This window comes from Nymphaea colorata, chromosome 6 (genome assembly GCF_008831285.2).
Source record: "Nymphaea colorata isolate Beijing-Zhang1983 chromosome 6, ASM883128v2, whole genome shotgun sequence".
Taxonomy (NCBI): Eukaryota; Viridiplantae; Streptophyta; class Magnoliopsida; order Nymphaeales; family Nymphaeaceae; genus Nymphaea; species Nymphaea colorata.
Window position 1 is genome coordinate 3,982,775 of NC_045143.1, and position 24,168 is coordinate 4,006,942.

Sequence of the window (24,168 nt, forward strand, 5' to 3'; positions counted from 1 at the left end):
GCGGTCAGGGTGCGGGTCGACAGAGTGTTCATTTATGAGCCAAATACCGTACTTACCGATCCGGTTACTCTGGATTTGGATCCATGCCGCCCCTCTTCCACCTGGTTGCATACAAAAAGCGGGACCCACCCGAAAACACCCCATGTGATACATTATGACATGCATTGAGGAATATTTTGTTTTTATACAAGCGGCTTCGTCAAACAGTATGTATAAATTTTTTATGGAAAATATACTGTAATAAAGGCTTCAGTTTAACTGAAAATATAATGTAAAAGTTTACTGTTAAAGATGTTGATAGAGATGAAGATGGCAAGAACAAGAACAAGAGAATGTTTTACATCAGAATGAAAGCAAATCAGAAATTGGAAGGAGAAGGCACAGGCAAGCAGAAATGTGAGTGGATAGAGACGGAAAGAGGTTCTCTGTTTACTCCTTTTCTTTAGTTGGAGGTTGATGAACTGAGTTTTAAATTTTCTTCTGTTGCTTTTCTTAGTCTAAGAAATGAGCTGTAGATTTAGTTTGTTCATCTTTAAAGGGTGTTTGATATAAAGAATATCAGAACATGAGGACATGATCTCCGTGGAGTATGTGTTATAAGAAAATGCGTTTTAATAACAAAATATTCTTACCAAACACCATTTTATGATTAAGTTACGATCATATTATTGCCTTTATTTGAGCATGAAGTAATGACTATTGAATTTGAATTTTATAGCAGGTTTGTGATGGGCGAGCTCAACCCACTAAACCAATCTAATCTGCTTTAACTTCCAAGTTTTTAAACGCAAATCGGTTGAAAGATCCTTAATTATTTAAAGCTTCCTGAAATTAGCTTCAAACATTATAGAAGCATTCCTCTTTGATATCAAAATATACGTGCCTTGGAGTCTTGATCTTGATTTTATGTTACGTATATTTTACATGAAGAAGCGTCACAGGAGCTGTTAATTATATTGTTATTATACAACTATAAACTGTTAAAATAACTAGCAGATGGCAGTTGGCAGGTTCATTTTTGCATTTTGGGTCTATTTGTACTCCATTTCAGACGTTCCACCCGTGCTTCATGAATGCATCATGCTCAGCATCAATGGTCAACCGTGAAAAAATAAAATCAGGTTTGAATGACTTGGATATGACTAGATATTCCACTTGAATCGGGCATCATTTCATCTGGAGATTCAAAGTCTTTTAATAACATTCAGATTGATGGTCTTGTTTGGCTTCACCAAACTCATTATTTCACGTTCACTTCTGACCGATCAACCTGAGTGCTTCATTTAATAAGATTCAGGAAAAGTTCTACCCAGATTCAACTTAAGTTTGTAAAAACCTGATTTCTGTTTTTTTTCCGCTGTTTTTGTTCTTTATCCAGATGCAGTTATCAGCATGTGCAATTGGATCTTGGGATTCTTGGCCGCCTCATAAGATGATCTTGCGCTTGTGTTTGGTATCTGGCTTGATCTTGAGAGAGAAATCCAGTTCCTTGCACCCTACCCACAAAGCAGAAAAGAAGAAAGAAAAAGTGTCAACGAAATTTAAACCCCATCAATTTTTTTCGTAAGCAATATCTATCAGCGTCGCAAGAAGGTGGAAAAAAGACGACTACTTTAGACGATGCACGAGGAGAAAAAAAAATTGAGGGAGAGAGATGAGGGAGAAATGCTGCTGTAGTTGGTCCCGCTCATCACTTGACATCTGTCCGTCTCTCCCCCCTTCCCAACCCCTCCGCCTCCCTCTCTCCCCGTTGCGCTCTGAGTTGGGGACTGTCCTTGGTCTACATCTTCTCGTCTTCTGCTTCTGCCTCAAATTGCGCTACTCCTAGTACCATTCACTAGAAGCACTACTTTCCTCTCCCACCGTCTCCCCACTGTTGTCAGGTTACTCCACCCACCTTCTTCATGGAGGTATGCACTTTCTTGGCTCACTCGTTATCTGCTGATCTCTTGATCTTTTTGGGCGTCCTTTCTTGAAGTTGGCGGTCTAGAAATTGATGGTTGATATGTTTCTTCATTTCCTTTCTGGTGGGTATTTAATGAATCATGAAGGTTGGTGGGAACCTGCTGGGATTCATGCTCATTTTTGCTCTAGAGGCTGTGCTGGTTCCCCATTCCTGAGGGCAACCATGACAGGAAAAAGGAGCAAGTGACGTTTGCTCAAAGTTGCAGATTCATACCCTCTTTCCCTGTTTCTTGCTTTCTTCGCCTGTGATCCCCTTTCTGGAGGTACCTTTTCTTTTGAAGTTTCTGAGGGGACCCAGATGCTAGAAATACGCGCTTGGTGGTGCTTTTCTTGCTAGGGTTTGTGGGTTTTGGATGTTGCCAAAGTGGGTCTGGCTTAGTCTTCCTGAAAGTGGTCGCCGTCTTTTGGTTTTCGATTCACGGCCGTCTCAATTTTGTCTTGCTGGTTTCGCCTTTGGGGTTGCGATTTCTGTCCATGAGTCATGGGAACTTGACGGGTAATGGTGGAGCGATGATGGGCTTGGGGAAGGAATTGGTGGTTTTGAGGTTGGGAAGATGGTAGGTGGTCGGAGTGCTGGTTTCTTGGAGGGGTTTCTTGAGGGCGAATGCGATGGAAGACGTTTCTGCGTCGGCGATAGTTGCGGTTCCGTCATTTAGGATAGGTTCTAGTTGCGTCTGTGAGAATTCCCTACATATGGATGTTGGGCACTTCAAGATTGCGACTGATGCCCCTGCAACTGGCTTCGTTTCTGAGTCCACGACCGCGGCTCTGCAGCCCATGGCTTCTTCTGATGAAATTGCATCATGCGGTTTTAGATCAGATCTAGACCGCGAGGAGGTTGTTGGGTGCTCAGCCAAATCGTTGGAGACCAAATTTGCAGAAGCCTGTTCTGGCATTGGTGCCTCGGAAGGCGAGGATGATGGTACGACTACGAGACCGGAGTCTCTTGATGAAGTGAAACAGTTGAGTGTTAGTTCCGTGCCTTTTAGTAACGTGGCCGAGGAGGACGATTCCCTGGCTGCTCAAAGTGACCAGGTAGCAGAAGACTCTTGCTCTCTCTCGGTCCTGAGTGATAGTGGAAGCGTTTGTGGTGGGGGTGGTGAAGAGTCTGCTGATGATACTAGTCCTAGGTTGAACGATCTTGAGGCCATTCCCAAGGATGCCGGAGCTTTGTCGGAAGTATTTGACAATCACGACATTGCAAGGTCTCCTTTGGACAGTCGTCCGAACATTTCAAACGTTGAAGATGCTTTGACTGATCGAACCACGCTGACCGACATCCCTGCTGTTCCTATTCACCGTGCTTCTTCTGATCTAACTGGTTCAGTTCTTGGAGGCAAGCGTAGATTTAGTCCTGACATGGACTGCCAACCTCCCTGGGGATGTGTTTCTATCTGTGGAAGGCGACCAGAAATGGAAGATGCTCTTGCTGCTGTCCCAAGATTTACAAAGCTTCCAGCCACGTTTCTATGTGATTCTCACTTGACCGGTGCCCAACCACAGAATCCAGAATCCTCTGCATTGCATTTCTTTGGAGTATACGATGGCCATGGCGGTTGCCAGGTGCACATTGGTTACTTTATAACTGACATCCTGCAGTTATGAATGGGATCAGCTGATGGAAATTTCTTTTTCTGAATTCTTTATATATCAATTTTCAGGTTGCCAATTACTGTCGTGATCGGATCCATGAGGCATTGGTCGAAGAGCTACGGAGCTTTGATGACGTTGGTCCTGATGAAAACAGCTGGAAGAAATGCTGGGAGAAAATACTTACTAGTTGCTTTCTTAAGGTTGATGCAGAAGTGGCGGGAACAACGGTCAATGAAGAACCACTTCCTCCTGATAGTGGCAAAGAGCCTATTGCGCCCGAGACTGTAGGATCTACTGCAGTCGTTGCTATTCTGTCTTTCAACCAGATAATTGTGGCCAACTGTGGAGATTCGAGGGCTGTACTTTGCCGTGGTAAAGAAGCCATTCCACTTTCTGTCGATCATAAAGTAAGGGCAGATTTTAATATCATATGCTTCTTCTAAAGTTATTACTTTCAATGTCTGACCTCCTTTGACTGTTTCAGCCGAACAGAGAGGATGAGTACTCCAGAATCGAAGCAGCTGGAGGGAAAGTCATTCAGTGGAATGGATATCGTGTATTTGGTGTCCTTGCCATGTCAAGATCAATTGGTAAATAAAACCCTTTGAGCTGGTCTTTTCATGTCCCTCTAGTTCTTGCAATTGGGGCTTAAGCACAGCATTATATTTGTCACCACAACACTTTGTGGGCATCGTTAGCCGCTACAGACCTCTGGTTATTCTGTCCGCCTTTTTGGACCATTTGCAGAACTCTGTAGCTTGATGCCCATTGTGTTTTAAAATATGCATGCTTGGAAATGGACTCCGTATTTTGTTCACAAATTTATATGAGTTCTGAAGCCTCCTGTGTTTAAACTTTAAAGGTAATAGCAGACAAATATCTTTTGCATTTGCAATGGAAATAACAGATAGATGTTCCACTGGCTTTGCAACTGTCCAGAACCTACACGTTTTTTTTTCAATTTTCCTCTCTCTCTCTCTCTCTCACACACACACACACACACACAACAAACACATGCACAAACGCGCGGGTAGACAATGTTAACAAGTGCATAAATATGTTTACCTTGGAAGATCTTTGTCTATTTATGCTTATGAATCTCATGTACACATCCGCATCAGGTGATCGGTATCTGAAACCATGGATTATTCCTGAACCTGAAGTGACATTTGTTTCTCGCATGAAGGAAGATGAATGCCTTGTATTGGCTAGTGATGGCTTATGGGACGTCATTCCTAATGAAGAAGCTTGTGACATTGCTCGCCGACGTATTTTGCATTGGTATAAAAAGAATGGTTTGACATCTTCTATTGAGAGGAGTCAAGGTATAGATCTTGCAGCACAATCAGCAGCGGAGCATCTCTCTAAGCTTGCCCTTCAGCGGGGAACAAAAGATAATGTCACTGTTATTGTCATTGACCTAAAGGAAAGAAGGAAATTCAGAATAAAGACTTGAAACATGCTGACATAGGTCACTCCTTGAGTTCAATTGTCAGAGAAAAATGATCATATAACCCAGGTTCAGTCCTTACAATTGATACGTACATTTTTAAGCCCATCCAGTTTTTTCATTTGGGCATGATGGTTGTACGAATGTGATACTCTGTAATATAATGACTATGTTCAAAGTGGTAACCATCCAAAAGGTAAGCCTTTCCACACTTTCGACTCTTTGTTTCTCTCCCTGTCTCTCTCTTTCTTCCTCATTCCCTCAAGTAAGACAACGTAAACCTGAGGCTGGATAACTATGGCCGTATGATTTCATTTGCAGCTCTTACTGCTGTACAAAATATGTTAGTCAGCCTACGCAGTTGAAAATTGTTGCCTTCCACTGGTGGTGCAACATCATCACACGCATATGTTCATATCCAGTTTTCTCTTTTCTAATCTTGGTTTATTTATTCATACATAAGCATTTTATGCTTTTGTTTAATTTTTCACTACCTAACCTTGAAAGCGATGAGGGAATTGAGTTTTAAGGAAGATTCCTGGCTGAAAGTGAAACATAATTTCTAAGCAATGTACAAATTCCCCTTCTTAGCTAGTAGCCAGAAATATGTAAATGTTTGGGCTATTGTGTTCAGCCACCTATGTCATATGAATTTCGCATACATATGCAGTGTATACCATTGTTTGCTTACTGAAAAGCAATGCTGTAAATATTGGTTTTCATCAAGCACATTTATCACTAATGCACAATAGCTCACACATGTAATTCTTATGTTCATATCCAATTCTTTCTTCTTTTAATCTTGGTTTATTTTTCTATACATATAAATATGCGTTTATTTACATTTTCACTACCTAAACTATGAGGAGAATCATGGTGCTATAATAAACTTTCGTGGTGTTAGTGGCATACGAATACGATAAACTTAGTCAGTGCTGCTGGATTAATGGTCAGTGTATCTGTACTGAATTTAGATAGCATTTTAATCTCCTTATTCAGGCTAGCAGTTATCTCAATCTTAGTGATTGTTGTTTTGTTTTGCATGAACAAGGTTTAAACCTCATCATTTTCTTTTGGTTTAGCAGACAATATGTTGGTTTCTTTGTCATTTTAAACTTTGGAGCATGAATAGTCGTTTTCCTCTTTCATGTGGTTTAGAGTGTGTAATGGTTACACAATATTGCACTTGCTAATTCCAAGTGAACAGGAGAGAATTTAAAAATCTCTCCAGCTGGCAGTAATGGTTACACAAGATTTCACTTGCACTCTGACCAATGTTGTTTGTTGATTTTCTGTATGCCTCGCAATCCACAAAAACCATTAATCAAGCAAGCGAAATGAATTTGTCTAGCCCTATGTGCATATTTGTTTTAAGGGAGTAAAGTCTGTAGCAAATCTATTGAATATGGTTTGGACTTTTGACAGATGTTTGATTCACAACCCTTCATTCTGTGACATGCAAATTTTTAGCCTTCCATTTCCTAACAGAGTCGGTTGAATGAATTATTTTTAGAAGATAGAACATGGTATACCCTGTAGTTGGACGAGTTATTGTCAGGCTAGCTAGTGCATGGTGTAGGAGTTGGCATGGAAGCTATCTAGAGGATGGTACCTCTATGAACTGTAATAAAGATGATAGAGATCTGCTGAACTAAACATTTATAAAACTGAACATAAAATGGTAACCAATTACCATGACTGTCATTGCCTCCACAAAAGAGAATGAAGCTATCCTGTCTGTCATTGACAAAGTTGTTTGTTGAGTTTACAGTTGAAATGTATGACAGATGAGGTGATGGCATTTGTAGTTAGCAGAGTGGAAAGGTTTATCTTGTAACTCAAAAGTGCTAGGCGAAGTCATATACCTGATTAGCTTCTTTCGATGCTTGGGCACGTGTTCCTAATGTCTTCTATCAATATAAACTATATCGATCAGTTGGTAGTTAATGTTTTCAACTACAATGAATCACTGGTGGATACAAAAGGACTTTTTTTCTTGATAGACCTCTCATCATTAATTGTTTAATTCATGGGACCTAAGCAGCAGGATGTGTTTTTTTGCAAATGGGCCTCTTAGAACACTTTCAACGACTTCATGTTGTAATTTTTTCCAAATATTTGAATTACTACTTTTGGTGCTAGACATGAAAAGTATACTGCTCTTCATGCCTAAGAGAAATGGTTTAGATTTTTTTTCCCTCTCCCAATTTAGCTTGCAGGTGGCCTCATAAAATGTCAATTCTGTTTTGTTTTTTTTTTTAAAAAAAAATGTATTTTAGGCATATTTCTGTTGCCGTTCAATTTAAACTTCTGTTGCTTTAGTATTCCAGTGCAAGAATGGAGGCTCAATACGGAAAAATTTAAGTAGTTGAATGTCATTACTTTTAACTTCCAAAGGTAAAAAAGAAAATTAGTTAGGAGAAAAAATGTCTGTTAATTTGTAAAACCCAGTTCAGGGAGTAACCGATTCACTGTTTGCCCCACCCAGATGTAGTAGCCGACTATTGTACCACTTGTTAAGGATATCACAAGCTGGAGGTCTTTATCCAACCTGAAATGGACTAACAGGCCTTGGTGAAAGATTTGCCTTGAAATTGTCTTTTAAAGTGTCTACTTTCTATAAAATTCCATGTAGCAAATATCCTTGACTTCATCCGACCTGTATGCTCTTCATGTATTATATCGAAGGAGTTTGCATCAGACCATTGTCAACTGATTGATTGGAAATTTTCTATTCTAAAGTATTTAATTACCTTTTTTCTGTGGAAAAAGGTATTTGTGTTATGCTGGTAGCAGGCACTCCCGCAAAGCTACTTCTGAGCGCTGCCAGCAATCTGGAGACATATATGGAGCCGGACTTTTGAAATGGAATATTGAAATACAAAATTTGATAGATGTGCATTTAGAAGAAATATCGGATGGTTTAAACATTTACTGACTTGGCTTACTTTTTCTGAAGAAAGATAACAAGTATCAGCATCACCATAGTCTGTTCTGTTGTTCAATCTTTTGAATCTTGTCATTCAATAAATTTCACAATTTCTTTTGTTTAAGAGCCCTATCCATTTCATGGTCAAGTATCGCAGAGATATTCTGGCCGCTGTTCTACTCTGCATTAGGTCATGTTTCTATGCTACATTAACTGGTACCTTATTCTATCCTGTCAAGGAGCTTTTTTATGGTGTTACGTTCTTCTTGATTTAATACCATTACGACCAAACTCCAACTTGTAAGAAATTCTTGTCATTACTGGCACAAAAGGTCATTTGCTTCTTGCATTCAGCATGGCTCGCCATTGTCTTTGTATTAGTTTGCTTTGGTTAAGTAATTTTCTCTGTTAAATGAGATATTACTTCGAATTGCTTTTCTTCGTGTCTGTGTATTACATGCTTCTGGGTGACCAAGGCAGAGCGACCTGCAGTTTGTTTCAAGCATCATCCTCTTACAGATTCATGTGTCACTGTGATATGTGATTATGTGTGAGGACACATGCATATCTGAAGCTTACAAATATTTGGAAACACAAAGGAAGAACTTCCAAATGCTAAGAATTCAAGAAGAGTATAATCCTTACAATTGAGGTTTGTCATCCAACGACATAAGCGTCGTGATGTATTGCTTGATTAAATCGTACCATAGGGAAAAGGTGGTACTAGTTTCAGCGGTGTAACCGTGCTATGTCCGTGCAATTTGTACAACTCCATATCCTATAGAATACTGCGATACTATGCTACCCTTTAAAATAAAACATTCACGTTTGATGACCGTTGAGTTGTCCGAGGAGCAAGCGATACACAATGAACGTACCTCTACACATCGATCTTTTTTGCGATTAGATTGTCATTTGAATGTGAATTTGTATTTTCTTTTTGTAGAAACAAAATGTTTTCGTGTAATGTCTTGTTTGAGGCAAAACAAATGAAGGTTGCATGCATATTTTACGACATTGCTATTATAATGTCCTCGGCTCCACACGTATCTCTGGCTCGAGTTATGAGGGCAAGCAGTTGTGCATCAACTTCTTTTGAGTGGAAATCTTCAGGGTGCAATTGTTATACTGCAATAAATGTCAGCCAATTGTATTAATCTGTGGACACACACGACCACAGTTGTAAAATCTATTGACTCGAGGATCGACTGAGTGGGTGGACGCATGCCCCGTTAGAGCCGATAGTTGGCTTGGCAATGAACATTTCACCTCTTACGCATAGTAATGTATGCTTTCACATTACATGCTTTCTCTCTCTCTCTCTCTCTCTCTCTCTCTCTCTTTGAAGTTCACATGATGCTGCCGCAATTAACAGATCACTACATGCTTCTAAGGGGAGCTGCTTGTACCTGGCGATGTACGTGCTTGATGAAAACAAATATTTACAACACTTCTTTAAGGACGCAAACGATGAATAATACACTGCACTGCACATGTATGTGAAATTCATATGAATAGGTGGTTGAACGCAATAGCCCGAGCATTCAGCATGTTTCTTGCTAGCAGCTAACAAGGGTATCACATAAGTTCTGCTTGGATGGCACCCTTTAAAGAACGTCGTTTTGTGAAAAACAGGTTTTCTATTCAGTTTTTGGAACCCGGTATGCGTGTTTGTGTAGCAAAATCAAAAGATGTCTTGAATTATAGAAGTCATGTTGGGTTATTCATGCCCTTTTGAAAATGTCGTTTTCTTAAACCAGGGTTTTTACAAAACCCAATTTCGAGTGTTGCCCAAACAAGCTCTAAATGCCTTTTTGGAGGATGTTTGGACTCCAAAATGGTGCTTAAGGATAATCTCACCCAAACAAGCCATGAGATATTATTCTTCATGCAGGAATTAATGCTTCCCTAAAAACCAACTTCATCTCTCTGTCTCTTTCTCTCTACTTTCAAGATTAAAGCATAAAGGATTATGTACAGATAAACAGATTATGTTGCATTTGGGATGGGCTTACCTTTTGGATGGTTACCACTTTGAACATAGTCATTATATTACAGAGTATCACATTCGTACAACCATCATGCCCAAATGAAAAAACTGGATGGGCTTAAAAATGTACGTATCAATTGTAAGGACTGAACCTGGGTTATATGATCATTTTTCTCTGACAATTGAACTCAAGGAGTGACCTATGTCAGCATGTTTCAAGTCTTTATTCTGAATTTCCTTCTTTCCTTTAGGTCAATGACAATAACAGTGACATTATCTTTTGTTCCCCGCTGAAGGGCAAGCTTAGAGAGATGCTCCGCTGCTGATTGTGCTGTAAGATCTATACCTTGACTCCTCTCAATAGAAGATGTCAAACCATTCTTTTTATACCAATGCAAAATACGTCGGCGAGCAATGTCACAAGCTTCTTCATTAGGAATGACGTCCCATAAGCCATCACTAGCCAATACAAGGCATTCATCTTCCTTCATGCGAGAAACAAATGTCACTTCAGGTTCAGGAATAATCCATGGTTTCAGATACCGATCACCTGATGCGGATGTGTACATGAGATTCATAAGCATAAATAGACAAAGATCTTCCAAGGTAAACATATTTATGCACTTGTTAACATTTGTGTCTACCCGCGCGTTTGTGCATGTGTTTGTTGTGTGTGTGTGTGTGTGTGTGTGAGAGAGAGAGAGAGAGAGAGGAAAATTGAAAAAAAAACGTGTAGGTTCTGGACAGTTGCAAAGCCAGTGGAACATCTATCTGTTATTTCCATTGCAAATGCAAAAGATATTTGTCTGCTATTACCTTTAAAGTTTAAACACAGGAGGCTTCAGAACTCATATAAATTTGTGAACAAAATACGGAGTCCATTTCCAAGCATGCATATTTTAAAACACAATGGGCATCAAGCTACAGAGTTCTGCAAATGGTCCAAAAAGGCGGACAGAATAACCAGAGGTCTGTAGCGGCTAACGATGCCCACAAAGTGTTGTGGTGACAAATATAATGCTGTGCTTAAGCCCCAGTTGCAAGAACTAGAGGGACATGAAAAGACCAGCTCAAAGGGTTTTATTTACCAATTGATCTTGACATGGCAAGGACACCAAATACACGATATCCATTCCACTGAATGACTTTCCCTCCAGCTGCTTCGATTCTGGAGTACTCATCCTCTCTGTTCGGCTGAAACAGTCAAAGGAGGTCAGACATTGAAAGTAATAACTTTAGAAGAAGCATATGATATTAAAATCTGCCCTTACTTTATGATCGACAGAAAGTGGAATGGCTTCTTTACCACGGCAAAGTACAGCCCTCGAATCTCCACAGTTGGCCACAATTATCTGGTTGAAAGACAGAATAGCAACGACTGCAGTAGATCCTACAGTCTCGGGCGCAATAGGCTCTTTGCCACTATCAGGAGGAAGTGGTTCTTCATTGACCGTTGTTCCCGCCACTTCTGCATCAACCTTAAGAAAGCAACTAGTAAGTATTTTCTCCCAGCATTTCTTCCAGCTGTTTTCATCAGGACCAACGTCATCAAAGCTCCGTAGCTCTTCGACCAATGCCTCATGGATCCGATCACGACAGTAATTGGCAACCTGAAAATTGATATATAAAGAATTCAGAAAAAGAAATTTCCATCAGCTGATCCCATTCATAACTGCAGGATGTCAGTTATAAAGTAACCAATGTGCACCTGGCAACCGCCATGGCCATCGTATACTCCAAAGAAATGCAATGCAGAGGATTCTGGATTCTGTGGTTGGGCACCGGTCAAGTGAGAATCACATAGAAACGTGGCTGGAAGCTTTGTAAATCTTGGGACAGCAGCAAGAGCATCTTCCATTTCTGGTCGCCTTCCACAGATAGAAACACATCCCCAGGGAGGTTGGCAGTCCATGTCAGGACTAAATCTACGCTTGCCTCCAAGAACTGAACCAGTTAGATCAGAAGAAGCACGGTGAATAGGAACAGCAGGGATGTCGGTCAGCGTGGTTCGATCAGTCAAAGCATCTTCAGCGTTTGAAATGTTCGGACGACTGTCCAAAGGAGACCTTGCAATGTCGTGATTGTCAAATACTTCCGACAAAGCTCCGGCATCCTTGGGAATGGCCTCAAGATCGTTCAACCTAGGACTAGTATCATCAGCAGACTCTTCACCACCCCCACCACAAACGCTTCCACTATCACTCAGGACCGAGAGAGAGCAAGAGTCTTCTGCTACCTGGTCACTTTGAGCAGCCAGGGAATCGTCCTCCTCGGCCACGTTACTAAAAGGCACGGAACTAACACTCAACTGTTTCACTTCATCAGGAGACTCCGGTCTCGTAGTCGTACCATCATCCTCGCCTTCCGAGGCACCAATGCCAGAACAGGCTTCTGCAAATTTGGTCTCCAACGATTTGGCTGAGCACCCAACAACCTCCTCGCGGTCTAGATCTGATCTAAAACCGCATGATGCAATTTCATCAGAAGAAGCCATGGGCTGCAGAGCCGCGGTCGTGGACTCAGAAACGAAGCCAGTTGAAGATGTCAAACCATTCTTTTTATACCAATGCAAAATACGTCTGCGAGCAATGTCACAAGCTTCTTCATTAGGATTGACGTCCCATAAGCCATCACTAGCCAATACTAGGCATTCATCTTCCTTCATGCGAGAAACAAATGTCACTTCAGGTTCAGGAATAATCCATGGTTCCAGATATCGATCGATGATCTGCAGCAGAGTACATGAGATTCATAAGTGTAAAGTTCTTCCAAGGTAAAAATGTTAGATCTCATACTTGTTAACATCTTATTTGTCTGCTGTGTGTGTGCAGGATCTGAATAGATAAGAAATTGCAAAGCCAACGAGTATCTTTCATTGATTTCCTTGCAGAGGTAAAAATATTTGTCTGCTATTTCCTTTTATGACTAGAGGATTCATAACTCATACAACTTACAAGATTGTGAACAAGATATAGCCTTTCAGAACGTCAACTTCAGACGTCTGTTTTAAAACATAATGGGGATCGAGTTACAGAGTTCTGCTAACGATGTCATAAAGCGTTGCAGTGATAAATATCATGCTGTTCTTAATTAAGCTTCAGTCGCAAGAACTTGAGAGACGTGAAAAGAACAACTGTTATTACCAATTGATCTTAACATGGCAAGGATGTCCAATACAGGATATCCATTCCATTCTACAGCTTTACCTCCAGCTGCTTCAATTCTGGAGTATTCATCCTCTTCGTTTGGTTTATGATCGAAACAAAGATTTTCATGGTCCAATAAAGGGCTTTACTATGTATTCGGCTTTTGGATCAAACCCTCCTTGCCTTTGAGGTTTTGGATGTCATTCTTGATATCACATCTCATACTCCTATCCAGTTGCATGTGTGGTGGCTATACGATACGGAATTTGACGAGGCTTTTTTCATCATGGCATCATGATAAATTATAAGCAAGCTGCCCTTGTTTCAGTTTCTTTGCATCACATCTTGGGTGCCATTTGGTAAAATGGGATGAAGTTATCAAGCAGATTAATACTCATGGTGGCCTTGGCATTACATCCATTTGCTTGAAGAATGTTGCCTTATTGGTAAAATGGTATCCTTAATCCACATCACCCTCGGCTCAACTAATGAGAGAAACGTATGATTTGCAAAAAACCAGGCCACATGTGCCAACCAAAATGGCAGGATGTAAATCAAATCTATGGATTTTATATATTAAAGAATTCAAAAGGTCAAGGATTGCAATGACAGCGAGGCAAAAATAATACCTAAATTGGAAATTAACACCTTCAGTAGAAAGTGACAAATGTATATCTTTCAATACTACCTCCAGGCATGAAATTATTTCCAAGGATTTTTTATGGGTTAAAGTCTTTCCGTTGGACGTTGTTGACATGACTGAACGTGCAAATACAGAAGGTCCGCACTTTGTTCAAATGAGGAAGAAAGCATAGAAAATTTGTTTTGGTATTGCCCATTTATGCAGCCGTTATACACAAGAGTCTGCCATTCACTGAAAGCAATGGTTAGATGGCAATCTGTCGGTATAGATTTCATCAACGAGGGTTAGGAGGCACATGAATAATGAGGTACATAATTTGAGCACCAGAGAAATTCCTTTGTCGAACTTCAGGCATTAGGATCGACTGGAAGGGAGCTTTAGTTGACACCAGTTCTTCAAAGCAGCATGACCTACATTCGGAGAACCAAATCAAACTGAGGGTAATGGAGCAGACATTAATAATGGAAATATCGATGATCTCGCAATTTTCAGATAGAATTCATTATAGAATATTCAGATGATCATAGGCACCTTAACGGGTTCCACTGTAATGAAGGCCTCTTTTGCCATCCTCATCTTCATTGAACACCTCATTTTTCATCGATCATTGATAATAATTTCTGGTTTATCTACTGCTTGCTAGCAAGGTTAGAAGCAGAGGAAATGATTCTAGTGGTGCAAGCCTGTCAAGGCATCAAGTGAAGAGCATCTCTTGGACGGCCTAAGAGACTTAAAACAGTAGCTGCTATATGGTGGCCTGTCAATCCTGCCATAGAAAGCTGCTCCCTGGGAGAAGCCTGCCCTATGTATTTGTCTGGTAAAACAATTGGCCGCCACTGCAAAAAGAGCAAATAAACAACCACATGTTAATCTTAGACAAAGGGAATACTTTTGCTATTATAAAGGGGAGAGAGAAAGGAAGGAAAAAACTATAAATAAAGAACCCTTCGACATCCTAAAACTGGGATCTGAAAGTTGAAAACGCTTCTCTCTCTCTCTCTCTCTCTCTAAGGTGGTGCACTGGAAATTCTAATATGCCCCCATGTGCCCTTGGGTCGAAAATAACTTGCTGAAACTTTGAAGGTACAAATGGACTCACCAAGGTTTTCAAGTCAGAAATTACCTTGAATCATGATTTTCTGAAACAAAAGCATGCATTTTTAACCAGCAAATTCTAATGCACTGGAAGATGGTGGGTATCGACACCCTCCTCATTCCTCCTTAAACCTAAACTTGTGTTTATTAGGTAAACCACATATAAGACATAAGACATCCATCATTTTCTTCAACCATCTGAACCAGTGTTGCACATATTGTACAATAAGTAATGTAAATTATAATACCAATAATATACACCTTTGAAACTAGTTTCAGACAGATAATTTTGTAGTTTGTACAAATCCAACCATATGAAATAATTCAAAATGTCCAAAACTACAGAACTGGAAAAAGAAATCCATCATGTAGATCATATTTTATAAGGGTTGAAACACCACTGATGTTGATTTTTTGGGTCACAAATCCGATTTACACTGTCAAAAAATTGTGTTATGTATTTATTTATTTTTGAACATTCTGGGTGCATCAGAATAGTTGGATTCGTAAAAAGAGGTCAATACAGTCAATACACTGGTTCCTAGAAGCTATGCCCAACTATACTAACAAGTCAAGAAATTACCTTAACCCTTCCGTCAAGCTGGCCATCAAGTGCAAGAAATTGAGCAACATGTGATCCAAAGCCCCCAACTGTTCCTTCCTCTACAGTAATGAGGAACTCATGATTCCTACAGAGCTGCCGAAGAAGCTCAATGTCAAGTGGCTTGCAAAATCTTGCGTCTGCAACTGTTATTTGGACCCCCAAGTTAGCAAGCAAGGATTTGGCTTGAAGGCAGTTATGCACCATTACTCCATATCCTAACAATGCAACATCTTTTCCCTCTGCAACGACTTTACCCTTGCCAATCTGAAAAGAAACAGACGCTGGTGTTTCAGACTCTACAGGCCATAAGAAGTATAAAACTTGTTCTCAGTGAGGAATGCATTGCCAGGTTTCAGCAACTATGGCAGAGTAAAAACAGGGTTAACTAGGATTTCTTAAGAAGCCTTGCATGGGCAAGGGTCTTTTTGAGTTCTCACACAAAGAACAAAAGAGACAAACCAACACCAATGTATGGTCCATGAAAAGTTCACCTTCTGGAGAATTCAGCTCAAATTTTAGCTTAAGTGATGAGGTGAAGAAGGATGATTAGATAAGTTAGAAACAGTTCTACAACTACAAAAAATAAACATACTTCAAGTGGTTCTACACTGCAAAATAGTGGTTTTCTCAGTTCCACAATGGCTCCTCTGGGATAACGAAAACAAACTGGCCGGTCATCAATACGTGCAGCCGTAGCAACCATGCGAATCAACTCTATTTCATCTGATGGTGCCATAACAATCATATTAGGCAAGCATGCCATGTATGTAATGTCAAATGCACCACCTAATGCTGGTCCATCTGATCCAACCAATCCTGCACTTGTGATAGCAAATCGAACAGGTAAACGCTGAAGGTCAACATCTTGCACTACCTGCAAAGTTCAAAGACTTTGAGATTTTATTTTCCATGCTATGCAAATATGATCCTGCAAAATGAAAGGTGCAGTGCGTGCTGCAGAAACTAGTGAAGAAACAAGTGTAATAAAGGCACGAGAACCACAAACTGCAAAATAAATTTCAACTGCTAGATATCTGTATTTAGAACCTCAATGTGTGTTACTTGGATTATATAGAAGTCTAAAATTTTCACTAGCTCACAGTCAAGATATCCAGAACATTTTAATAAAGAAGAGATCTTAAAGGCCAAGTATTAGAAGACATTTATCTAGTTCAGACAATACATTTTTCTTTGCAAAATTGAGCTTATCTAGTTGACCATTTCATAGATGATCCAATATAGCTTCCTTTCAATTTCAAATGTTAAGCTAGAAAAGCAAAAAGTTAAAGTCATGCTAACTTGGTCAAATCCTCTCTGCAGAGATGAAGAACTTATGATGCAAAAGGGCTTCAATCCACCGCATGACAATCCAGCAGCGAATGTGACTGCATGTTGCTCAGCCATCCCCACATCAAAATATCTGTCAGGAAATCTTTTTTGAAAGGCATGAAAAGATCGCTCCAGGCCAATACCAGAGTGAACTGCTACAATATCATTGTCTATCTCTGCTTGTTCAATTAAGGCGTCAACAAAACATTCTGTATATGTCTTAGTCGCACTCCCGACGTTGAACTTTGGGTATGAGGTTGAAGTGTTGGAAGTTAATCCATCTGCTGCACAGATGTGAGCACTATCAGGCGAAAATCATATACATGTGCACAATATCTAAATATCTCAACTTGAACATGTGATAAAGGTCCTGCTTCTGAATGAAATAAATCAACAGAAGCATTCACCACTTACAAAATTTAAAAGCAAGTCAATATATCATAAGCATAAAAAAACACAATGAGAGATAAAAGGAAGAAAAAAATTGTCCAATCTTGCCAAAACAACTCCATTACAGAGGGAATTTCAGAGGCCCCATATGATACAAGTACTACAAAACAGAGATGTGATAAGTGATAACACTGTTGTGCTCCACATACCCCTTACGAGAATCACCATGAGATATTATGAAGTTGCAAAAAATAGAATGAAATGGGAAACAGTGATTCATAGAAGTAATACAGGAAGTAGGATATTCCAGGACACAAACTCCTAAGAATCATGAAAATAGTTCATTTTTATCACAAAATAAGCAGAAAATTTAGATGGAAACAAATTAGTTGGAACTCATGTGCGAAGAACCAGATCCTAATACAAACTAATTCAAACGGCAGGGAACTGGAAACCACAATAGCTGAAAATAGAATGGCCAAGAACATGATTGACTCAGTAACCAGTTAAGCTAAGGTTCATTGTCCAACAAGGAGCATGAATCGTGGGGAACATTTCAATGATGCAAAAGCACCCTCTTCTCCTTCAAAACTCTGTTGTCCCCAGAGAAAATATCCCCTTTTAATTTAATTAATAGTGATTAACATGTTGGACGCTGTTGTCGTTAAAAGCTTATCATTTTATCTGTGTATATTATCAATGTCTTTACCGTCATTACTCATTAGAACTTTATTACATTATTTGAAAGATATAATCAATTGGGCATGAGTGATTTAGCCAGCATATTAGATCCTTAATCTGATGTTGAATACTGGGTTGTTAAGAATATTACTAATGTAAACCGGCCCATATTCGAATAAACTTTCAGGAAGCCCCTGTTGCACAATTGCCAATGAAACCATCCTAGGTAATGATAGAAAAAGAAAATTGTAAGACACAAGGAATAAAAGTTTAGGTAGTAGCAAGTAAAGAAAACAATACAATTTACAAGCCATCGACCAGATAAAATGAAAAGCAGAGTTCAGATAAACAATTTAGCAGTTGCACACAAACTTTTGATATCTTCTACCTACCATATCTTGGCATATCGGCGCCTCGTCCTTCATCAGTGATGACGTGAACTAGGACAGGTCCAGTTGACTCCAATGAAGCTACCTCTTGAAGAACACAGACAAGATCTTTAATATTGTGACCATCAACAGGGCCTATGTAGTACAAGCCAAGCTCCTCAAATAGTGTAGAACCAGGTGGACCAATCATGCCTCGAGCATACTCATCAACTTTTGCCGCCCATTGATGCATCCCTTGACCAAACCTTTTGGTTATGCCCTAAAAACAATAGTGAAAACAATGTGAATAGCTACTGACAATTAATATTTCTGATCATTATGTCTGTTTAAACACAATATGTATCACAAAAGTCATTATTCCAAATGGTTGAAATGTGAAATTCCATTGAGATAGGAAGTTATGGAAAAGTGAAAACATCCGAATGCTCGGATAGCAGTTACCAACCACAAATTGCGAGTGCACAATTGAAAAAACAAATTTGTCCACATGAAATGCATAATCTGCACTTAACTTCATGTCAATACAGAGCAGTTTGTGATCATTCAACAAGTGCACAAGGACTTACTAAAAATAAAGGGACAAAAAAATGGCTTCACATGTCCATAATATAAAAAAATTAATATATTTTCTTGACAAAAGTAGCAGCCAAATTAGAAATTCTAGCAGATAAAATATGTCTAACAACCGTCTGACTGACCTTTAAAGCTTCTCTAAATCTTCTGAAGGATTTGCTAGACTGGATCTTACTTAACGTACTGGAGAGTATGTTTACAGACATCTTTGGAGCATTTTCTGGCCTAATCTGCTGTAATGAATGCCTGGTATCATTTAGTATAACTACCATATTTGAGTCGAGATATCCAGCATTGTTCATTGCCTCATAAACCTGGCCCGCCATGGTTGTTCCATTACTTATTACAGTGACAATGCAATCCTTTTTTCCTTTAAGATCCCGAGCAGCAGCCATTCCTAAGGGCATTGTACAACAACCAACAATGACAGCGGCAAGGTAGCATCTTAGCACACAGCCTTGAAAAAGTGGGGAATTCAGCACTATAGCAAATATGAGATGTGAAACAGATAGTCTAAAACAATAGACAATTCACTAGAAACATCGCGTCTTCACAAATAGATGTATAGATGTTTATGTGACCATTACATCTGAGGAACTAACTTCTTTGATTAACACTGTTGGCCCTCGTTCTCACTCTCTCTCAAACACACACACACACAGACACTTATGGTTCCTCACCTAGCCCAGCAGAAATGCTGTTACATCCATGGCCAGCACCAAATGCATCATACTCACTTTCAAAGCGAGATGTATAACCTGAAAGTCCATCTCTCTGCTTCAAAGTGTGCAACCGTGATCTTCTTCCAGTCAGGATTTTATGTGCATACGCCTGCTTAGGAATAAGAAAAAATTTCTGGAGTTAAATATGTATATAAGGAAACAGGAAGGCAAAAATATGAGATAGTACTTTAAAGTAAGATTACAGCAGAAGACAATACCAAAGGATAATATCATGCCATGGGTGTCATTGCTATAAACATGCTATGGGTTCAACATTTATATTCCATATTACATCAACCTCTTCACTGTTTCCTGTTCACATTTCAACTATGTGATTCGATCATTTCCAGGTCATCAGTTTACTAGAAACGATTGCTAACCATGGTCCGTTGCCTTCTTCTCCCATCCTTAAATTGCTAGACAGGACATCGATTTTACTCTAACAATATATATGGGTTTCAAGTTTAATTTTACTTTTGGAGATGTGACAATTTCCAGGTGCTATCAACAGAACCATAAATCATTGAATTGGGTCCTGATTTGCAGCAAGTGGAATTAATTCCATTATGGTCATAATACCTACTCGTTAGATTTAATCCAATATCTCCTACTACTGCCTTTCCCTACATGGCATTTCCAAAGGCAGGTTGCAATGGCATCCTGCAATAATATGCCAGGAGCAATTGCCTCTGCCGCAGCAATCTTTTCAATGAAAAGAAGATTTTCAAGGAGCAGATGTCATCATTCAAAGCAGCAGCGGGTTGAAACTTTGCTTTTTGTTAAGGGCTATAGACTTATAGTGGTTGTGCCTTGTACTACGAACTATGAAGTAGCACATGCATGCATAACCTGGATGCTTAGATTGATTTCTCCCTCTCCTTGGGCCACCCTCGAACCCTAAACCTCTAGGTGGGTCTCGTTACCACCACTGACCCAGGGGACAGCTGTTGGGCATAACCTGATTTTACCTTAACTATCAGGAAAGTAGAATCAAAAGTTTTACCTCTTCACCAACATCCCAAAGTATCTTGTCCATTGGGGCATGGAAAACATAATGAATTGCAACAGTTAATTCGACAGCAGCAAGGCTGCAGTTAAGAGTCTTTTGTGTCTTTGACAAAACGAATGACATCTCAGAACGAATTTCATCAGCTAACTGCTTCAGATCCTGCAGTCATAAACTAGGTCAAGCCTTGACTAAATACATAACGATCGTAGACATTTATAAGCAATTGCAGTAAGCTTTCAACATTGTACAAAACCTTGAGGGACAAGTTCTTCAACTGAATTGGGGTCTCAATCAGATCCAGTAATGGAGTGGGTGCCTTCTCCCAGAAGAAATCATCAAATTCTGGCAATGCACTCGCATGCACCTACATAAGATGGTTCCAATTCACATGTTACAAAGATCTATGCGCAAAATTATTACCTAATCTGAAGAAAATAAAAGAAAAAAGAAACAAAAGGATGTCTTTTAACTTCCAAGAAAACAAAAAGATGTTATATCCCCAAAGCGTGGTGTCTTCTAAAAAGATCTTTCCTCGTTGCATCACCTTTCTTAAGTTGAAAAATGACAAGGAAATGGAAGAAAAAATCTAGTTAAGCTATTCTATGGCCTCTGTGGGATCAGCAAGTTAAAATATTGAAAAAGGAAAAAATTTAAAACATAATCTCCATTACTGATCCTTGGTGGCTCTAGCTTGTCAGCATGAAAGACTAAGGCTGCAAAAACAAGACCATTCAGAGCAATTATGAGTTATGTTCTATCAGTTGCTTTTGGATTCTGTATTATTCTACTCCAAGGCAGAAATTGGTTTAACTCAAGTTTCACGTTTTTCAGGGCTTAAGTTTTGGCTGGCCAGCATTATACACCCGTTGCGTCGTCCAAATGTATGCGGCTCATAAATCTGGTACTTCTCATCACATAAGACCAAATTACCAAGTCAAAGCTGTTCGCCTTATTCGAGGCTCTATCTGGAGGGTAAGAGGAAAAAATCAAAGGATTTTGCTTCATGCTTTCCAAATTCCTTTTTTCATTATTAACACGCTTTGTTTTTACTTTTTAAGAATCGGATACCATATATCCACGATTTGATTTCTCTCTTCTTCCCCAATTGATTTAATTGGCTTATGATTTGCTTTCGGTGGCTGAATCTGCAAATGAACCAAGTATAAAAACAGTTATGTTTTATGAACCAGGCTCAAGGGGAAATTTGCCCACCAGCTTAATTGCTTCGGATAACTGACAGACCTAAATTCTAATTAAAATTACAACAGCACCTGATAAACTCTATAAATTGAAATAGGAAAAGGTTAAGAATTTAAAACGAGGAAGAATATTATAGGTTGCAATCACCAAGCACCGATTACTCGCGTCAAAATAAGGATTGGGGAACTAACAACCTATATATAAGGTGTATCAAACAAGGTGCCTCACACCTCAGCTATTTGCATCAAGCACAATAGCACAACTGTGCGATTACAACAATAAGGCTATCAAAAGAGCAATAAACATCAGAAGACTCAAACCAGTGACAAAGATATAAAAGTGTGACACAATTGGGAAGTCATTGCCAACAAAAAAATACACAAATAGCAACCAAATAATTGAGGCGAACCACAATTAGGACGGCATACCTTTGAAGGAGAAATGAGAACGGTATCAGACAATAGTTTGGGTAGGAAGGAAGGCCTCTTCCTAGAATAGTGATGAACAGGGAAGGATGAAGTCCTAGAAGCCGAACTCTCGAGCCTGGCTTGCCCCAGAACCCTGTTTAGAGTTGGGCAATCGAAAAGAGCACTCCCCATTTGTGAATTATCAAAAAGAGATTCTTCAACGCCAATTGGATAAGAAAAGTACAGAGGAAGAGGCACTCCCTTTCATTTGAAGACAATAAACAGGGAAACAGTTAAAATGAGAGGGACGATGTGTTCCAGCTGAAGAACCAAGAAAGCGAAGAAGGATCGTGAGTAATGGCTGAGACTAGAAAGCGGGAGAGCCGACAAAATGGAAATTAATCAACAAAAACCAGTGGTGAGAAGTCACCAAGTGTCGCAAAAATCGGAAAAAAAGAAAGACTTCTCTGGGCTGTCGAAAGAACAAGTGGGATACAAGGACAAGCTTGAAATTGTCATGATATTTTTTCTTTTCTCGTTTAGACGGAGCGGAGAGTTTAGAAGAAGAGAAAGAAGATGCCTTCCGCCCTGGTGCTACCGCTGGTCCGCTACGACAGGGACGAAAAAGTTCAATCTAAACTATCGTGATATTATTTCTTCTCTCGTTTCCTTGGTTAAAAAAAAAAAAAAAACCCATTGTGCAGAGTGGAATTTGAGAAAAAATGCGTCATTGGACAAATATAGATCAAAAGAATAGAATATAAACAAAGTTCCCTTTTTCCTTGATAGAACTGGTTGACGTAGATGTAAGGCAGTTGACAAATTCACATTTCGCTTTATTATTATTGAAATTCATTCTTGCTTTCCGATTAAATTGAGAAATTTCTACAACAAACACACTTAGTGGTTGCATAGGAGCAGGCCGACTTGTGTGTTCAGCCCGTATGTAAGCCACCATGCTTCCTTTTGTAAAAGCTAGGAGGAGGAAATGAAGTTTTAGTTTGTCATGACGCCAAAAATCGAGCATGGTTTGCACAAATTTAGATTAAACTTGCTAAGAGAATGACTTTTTTTAAACTGAATTGGATCAGAAGGAAATGACTCACTAGAATAATATACAAGTGATTTTCAAATGGTACTAACTTATTTAGAAGTGCATGATTATGGTAACTAAGTAGTTCGCCACAACAATTTAGCAGAAAGATGATCCATCTATCTTGAAAGAATGAATGTCACCCGTGGATTTGTTCACACTTGAAGCCAGGATGAATTAGAAGAAATTCTTGACGGTGCCTTCGAAAGACAAGAATTTGGAATTCATAGATAGAGTGCAGTACAGCCATCTTAGTGCCGGAGGAATTTAACAAAGCTAAAGTTATCAGGCCCCACCTGGACATGGTACACGGCGACAATGTCGCCCCTTGCTTTACCTCGCCGTCCGGCATGAACGTGCCAATTGGCATGAGAAGCCGAGATTCTCTATTCTTTCTCCTCAATTTCAAGGTTTAAAGTTGTTTCGGGGTTCGGATGGAAAACAAGACACATATTATGCCACTGGCACCAGTCCAACCTGCTACACTACACTAAGTTTTTGAAGCATTTATGATAAAGGTGACACTAAGTTTTTGGAGCATTTATGATAAAGGTGACTTTGGCACATGATGAACATATATGCACTTTTTTTTTTCCTTTTTTGAGGGTCAATTTTATCATTTATCTATATATTTTAGTGTTTTTAATGAAAAAAAATGAGAATTAGATGAAAGCATTGAGGGCCAATCTGATATAGTTTAAAAGTTGGGCAGGTGTTTGGTGTTTGCTCAAACATTGGGCAGCATTTTAAAAAAAAATATTTTATAAATAGTTGCGAATACTCTCAAAATCGATTAGCCCGGTCAAGTTTTGCTTCAATTGCTCCAACACTAGAAAGTGCGTTTTTTTCCCTTTTGCTGAAAGCGGACGTTGATAAAGGAGAGTGACAGCCGTCATGCAATGGCGGATTTTTTTATCATGGCGACTGGTGTCCAGTGTTGTCTCATCACATACATTGAGT

At 39.5% G+C, this 24,168-nt stretch overlaps 3 protein-coding genes across 4 annotated transcripts; 1 reads left to right on the plus strand and 2 right to left on the minus strand.

Annotated features, from left to right (window-relative positions):
* Positions 1-1,625: 1,625 nt before the first annotated feature.
* Positions 1,626-5,219, plus strand: LOC116256112 (protein phosphatase 2C 50-like). The gene is made up of 5 exons (XM_031632322.2): positions 1,626-1,910; positions 2,052-3,528; positions 3,627-3,965; positions 4,043-4,148; positions 4,680-5,219. Exons 2-5 carry the CDS (start codon positions 2,575-2,577, stop codon positions 5,012-5,014), a joined length of 1,734 nt encoding a protein of 577 aa, XP_031488182.1. The 5' UTR covers positions 1,626-1,910; positions 2,052-2,574; the 3' UTR covers positions 5,015-5,219.
* A 4,731-nt stretch (positions 5,220-9,950) lies between these two features.
* Positions 9,951-14,286, minus strand: LOC116255916 (protein phosphatase 2C 16-like). Its single transcript, XM_031632001.2, has 8 exons — positions 14,248-14,286; positions 14,131-14,150; positions 13,048-13,216; positions 12,927-12,965; positions 11,636-12,655; positions 11,199-11,537; positions 11,016-11,121; positions 9,951-10,477 (listed from the first exon to the last, which is right to left on the minus strand). The coding sequence occupies exons 1-8, from the start codon at positions 14,284-14,286 to the stop codon at positions 10,143-10,145; spliced, it is 2,067 nt and encodes a 688-aa protein (XP_031487861.1). The 3' UTR covers positions 9,951-10,142.
* On the minus strand, positions 13,886-22,759 carry LOC116256111 (probable 1-deoxy-D-xylulose-5-phosphate synthase, chloroplastic). Of its 2 annotated transcripts, none has more exons than XM_031632319.2 (11): positions 22,137-22,759; positions 20,762-20,872; positions 20,503-20,667; positions 19,458-19,608; positions 18,903-19,174; positions 18,208-18,463; positions 16,715-17,025; positions 16,008-16,289; positions 15,395-15,679; positions 14,248-14,552; positions 13,886-14,126 (listed from the first exon to the last, which is right to left on the minus strand). In XM_031632319.2, exons 1-10 carry the CDS (start codon positions 22,305-22,307, stop codon positions 14,403-14,405), a joined length of 2,154 nt encoding a protein of 717 aa, XP_031488179.1. In that variant the 5' UTR covers positions 22,308-22,759; the 3' UTR covers positions 13,886-14,126; positions 14,248-14,402. The 2 variants fall into 2 exon arrangements, with proteins under 2 accessions (XP_031488179.1, XP_031488178.1); XM_031632318.2 differs by having other exon boundaries at positions 16,715-17,028; positions 22,137-22,758.
* Positions 22,760-24,168: the final 1,409 nt, after the last annotated feature.

Coding starts and splice junctions, on each gene's coding strand:
- LOC116256112 (XM_031632322.2), top strand. CDS start 2,575: ATGGAAGACGTTTCTGCGTCGGCGATAGTTGCGGTTCCGTCATTTAGG. Junction 3,966..4,042: donor CACTTTCTGTCGATCATAAA/GTAAGGGCAGAT, acceptor TGACTGTTTCAG/CCGAACAGAGAGGATGAGTA. Junction 4,149..4,679: donor TGCCATGTCAAGATCAATTG/GTAAATAAAACC, acceptor CATCCGCATCAG/GTGATCGGTATCTGAAACCA.
- LOC116255916 (XM_031632001.2), bottom strand. CDS start 14,286: ATGGCAAAAGAGGCCTTCATTACAGTGGAACCCGTTAAG. Junction 12,656..12,926: donor CATTATGTTTTAAAACAGAC/GTCTGAAGTTGA, acceptor ACTCTGCTGCAG/ATCATCGATCGATATCTGGA. Junction 11,538..11,635: donor ATGGCCATGGCGGTTGCCAG/GTGCACATTGGT, acceptor ATCAATTTTCAG/GTTGCCAATTACTGTCGTGA.
- LOC116256111 (XM_031632318.2), bottom strand. CDS start 22,307: ATGGGGAGTGCTCTTTTCGATTGCCCAACTCTAAACAGGGTTCTGGGG. Junction 19,175..19,457: donor CAGCATTTCTGCTGGGCTAG/GTGAGGAACCAT, acceptor CAATGCCCTTAG/GAATGGCTGCTGCTCGGGAT. Junction 15,680..16,007: donor GCAGTGTAGAACCACTTGAA/GTATGTTTATTT, acceptor GTTTCTTTTCAG/ATTGGCAAGGGTAAAGTCGT.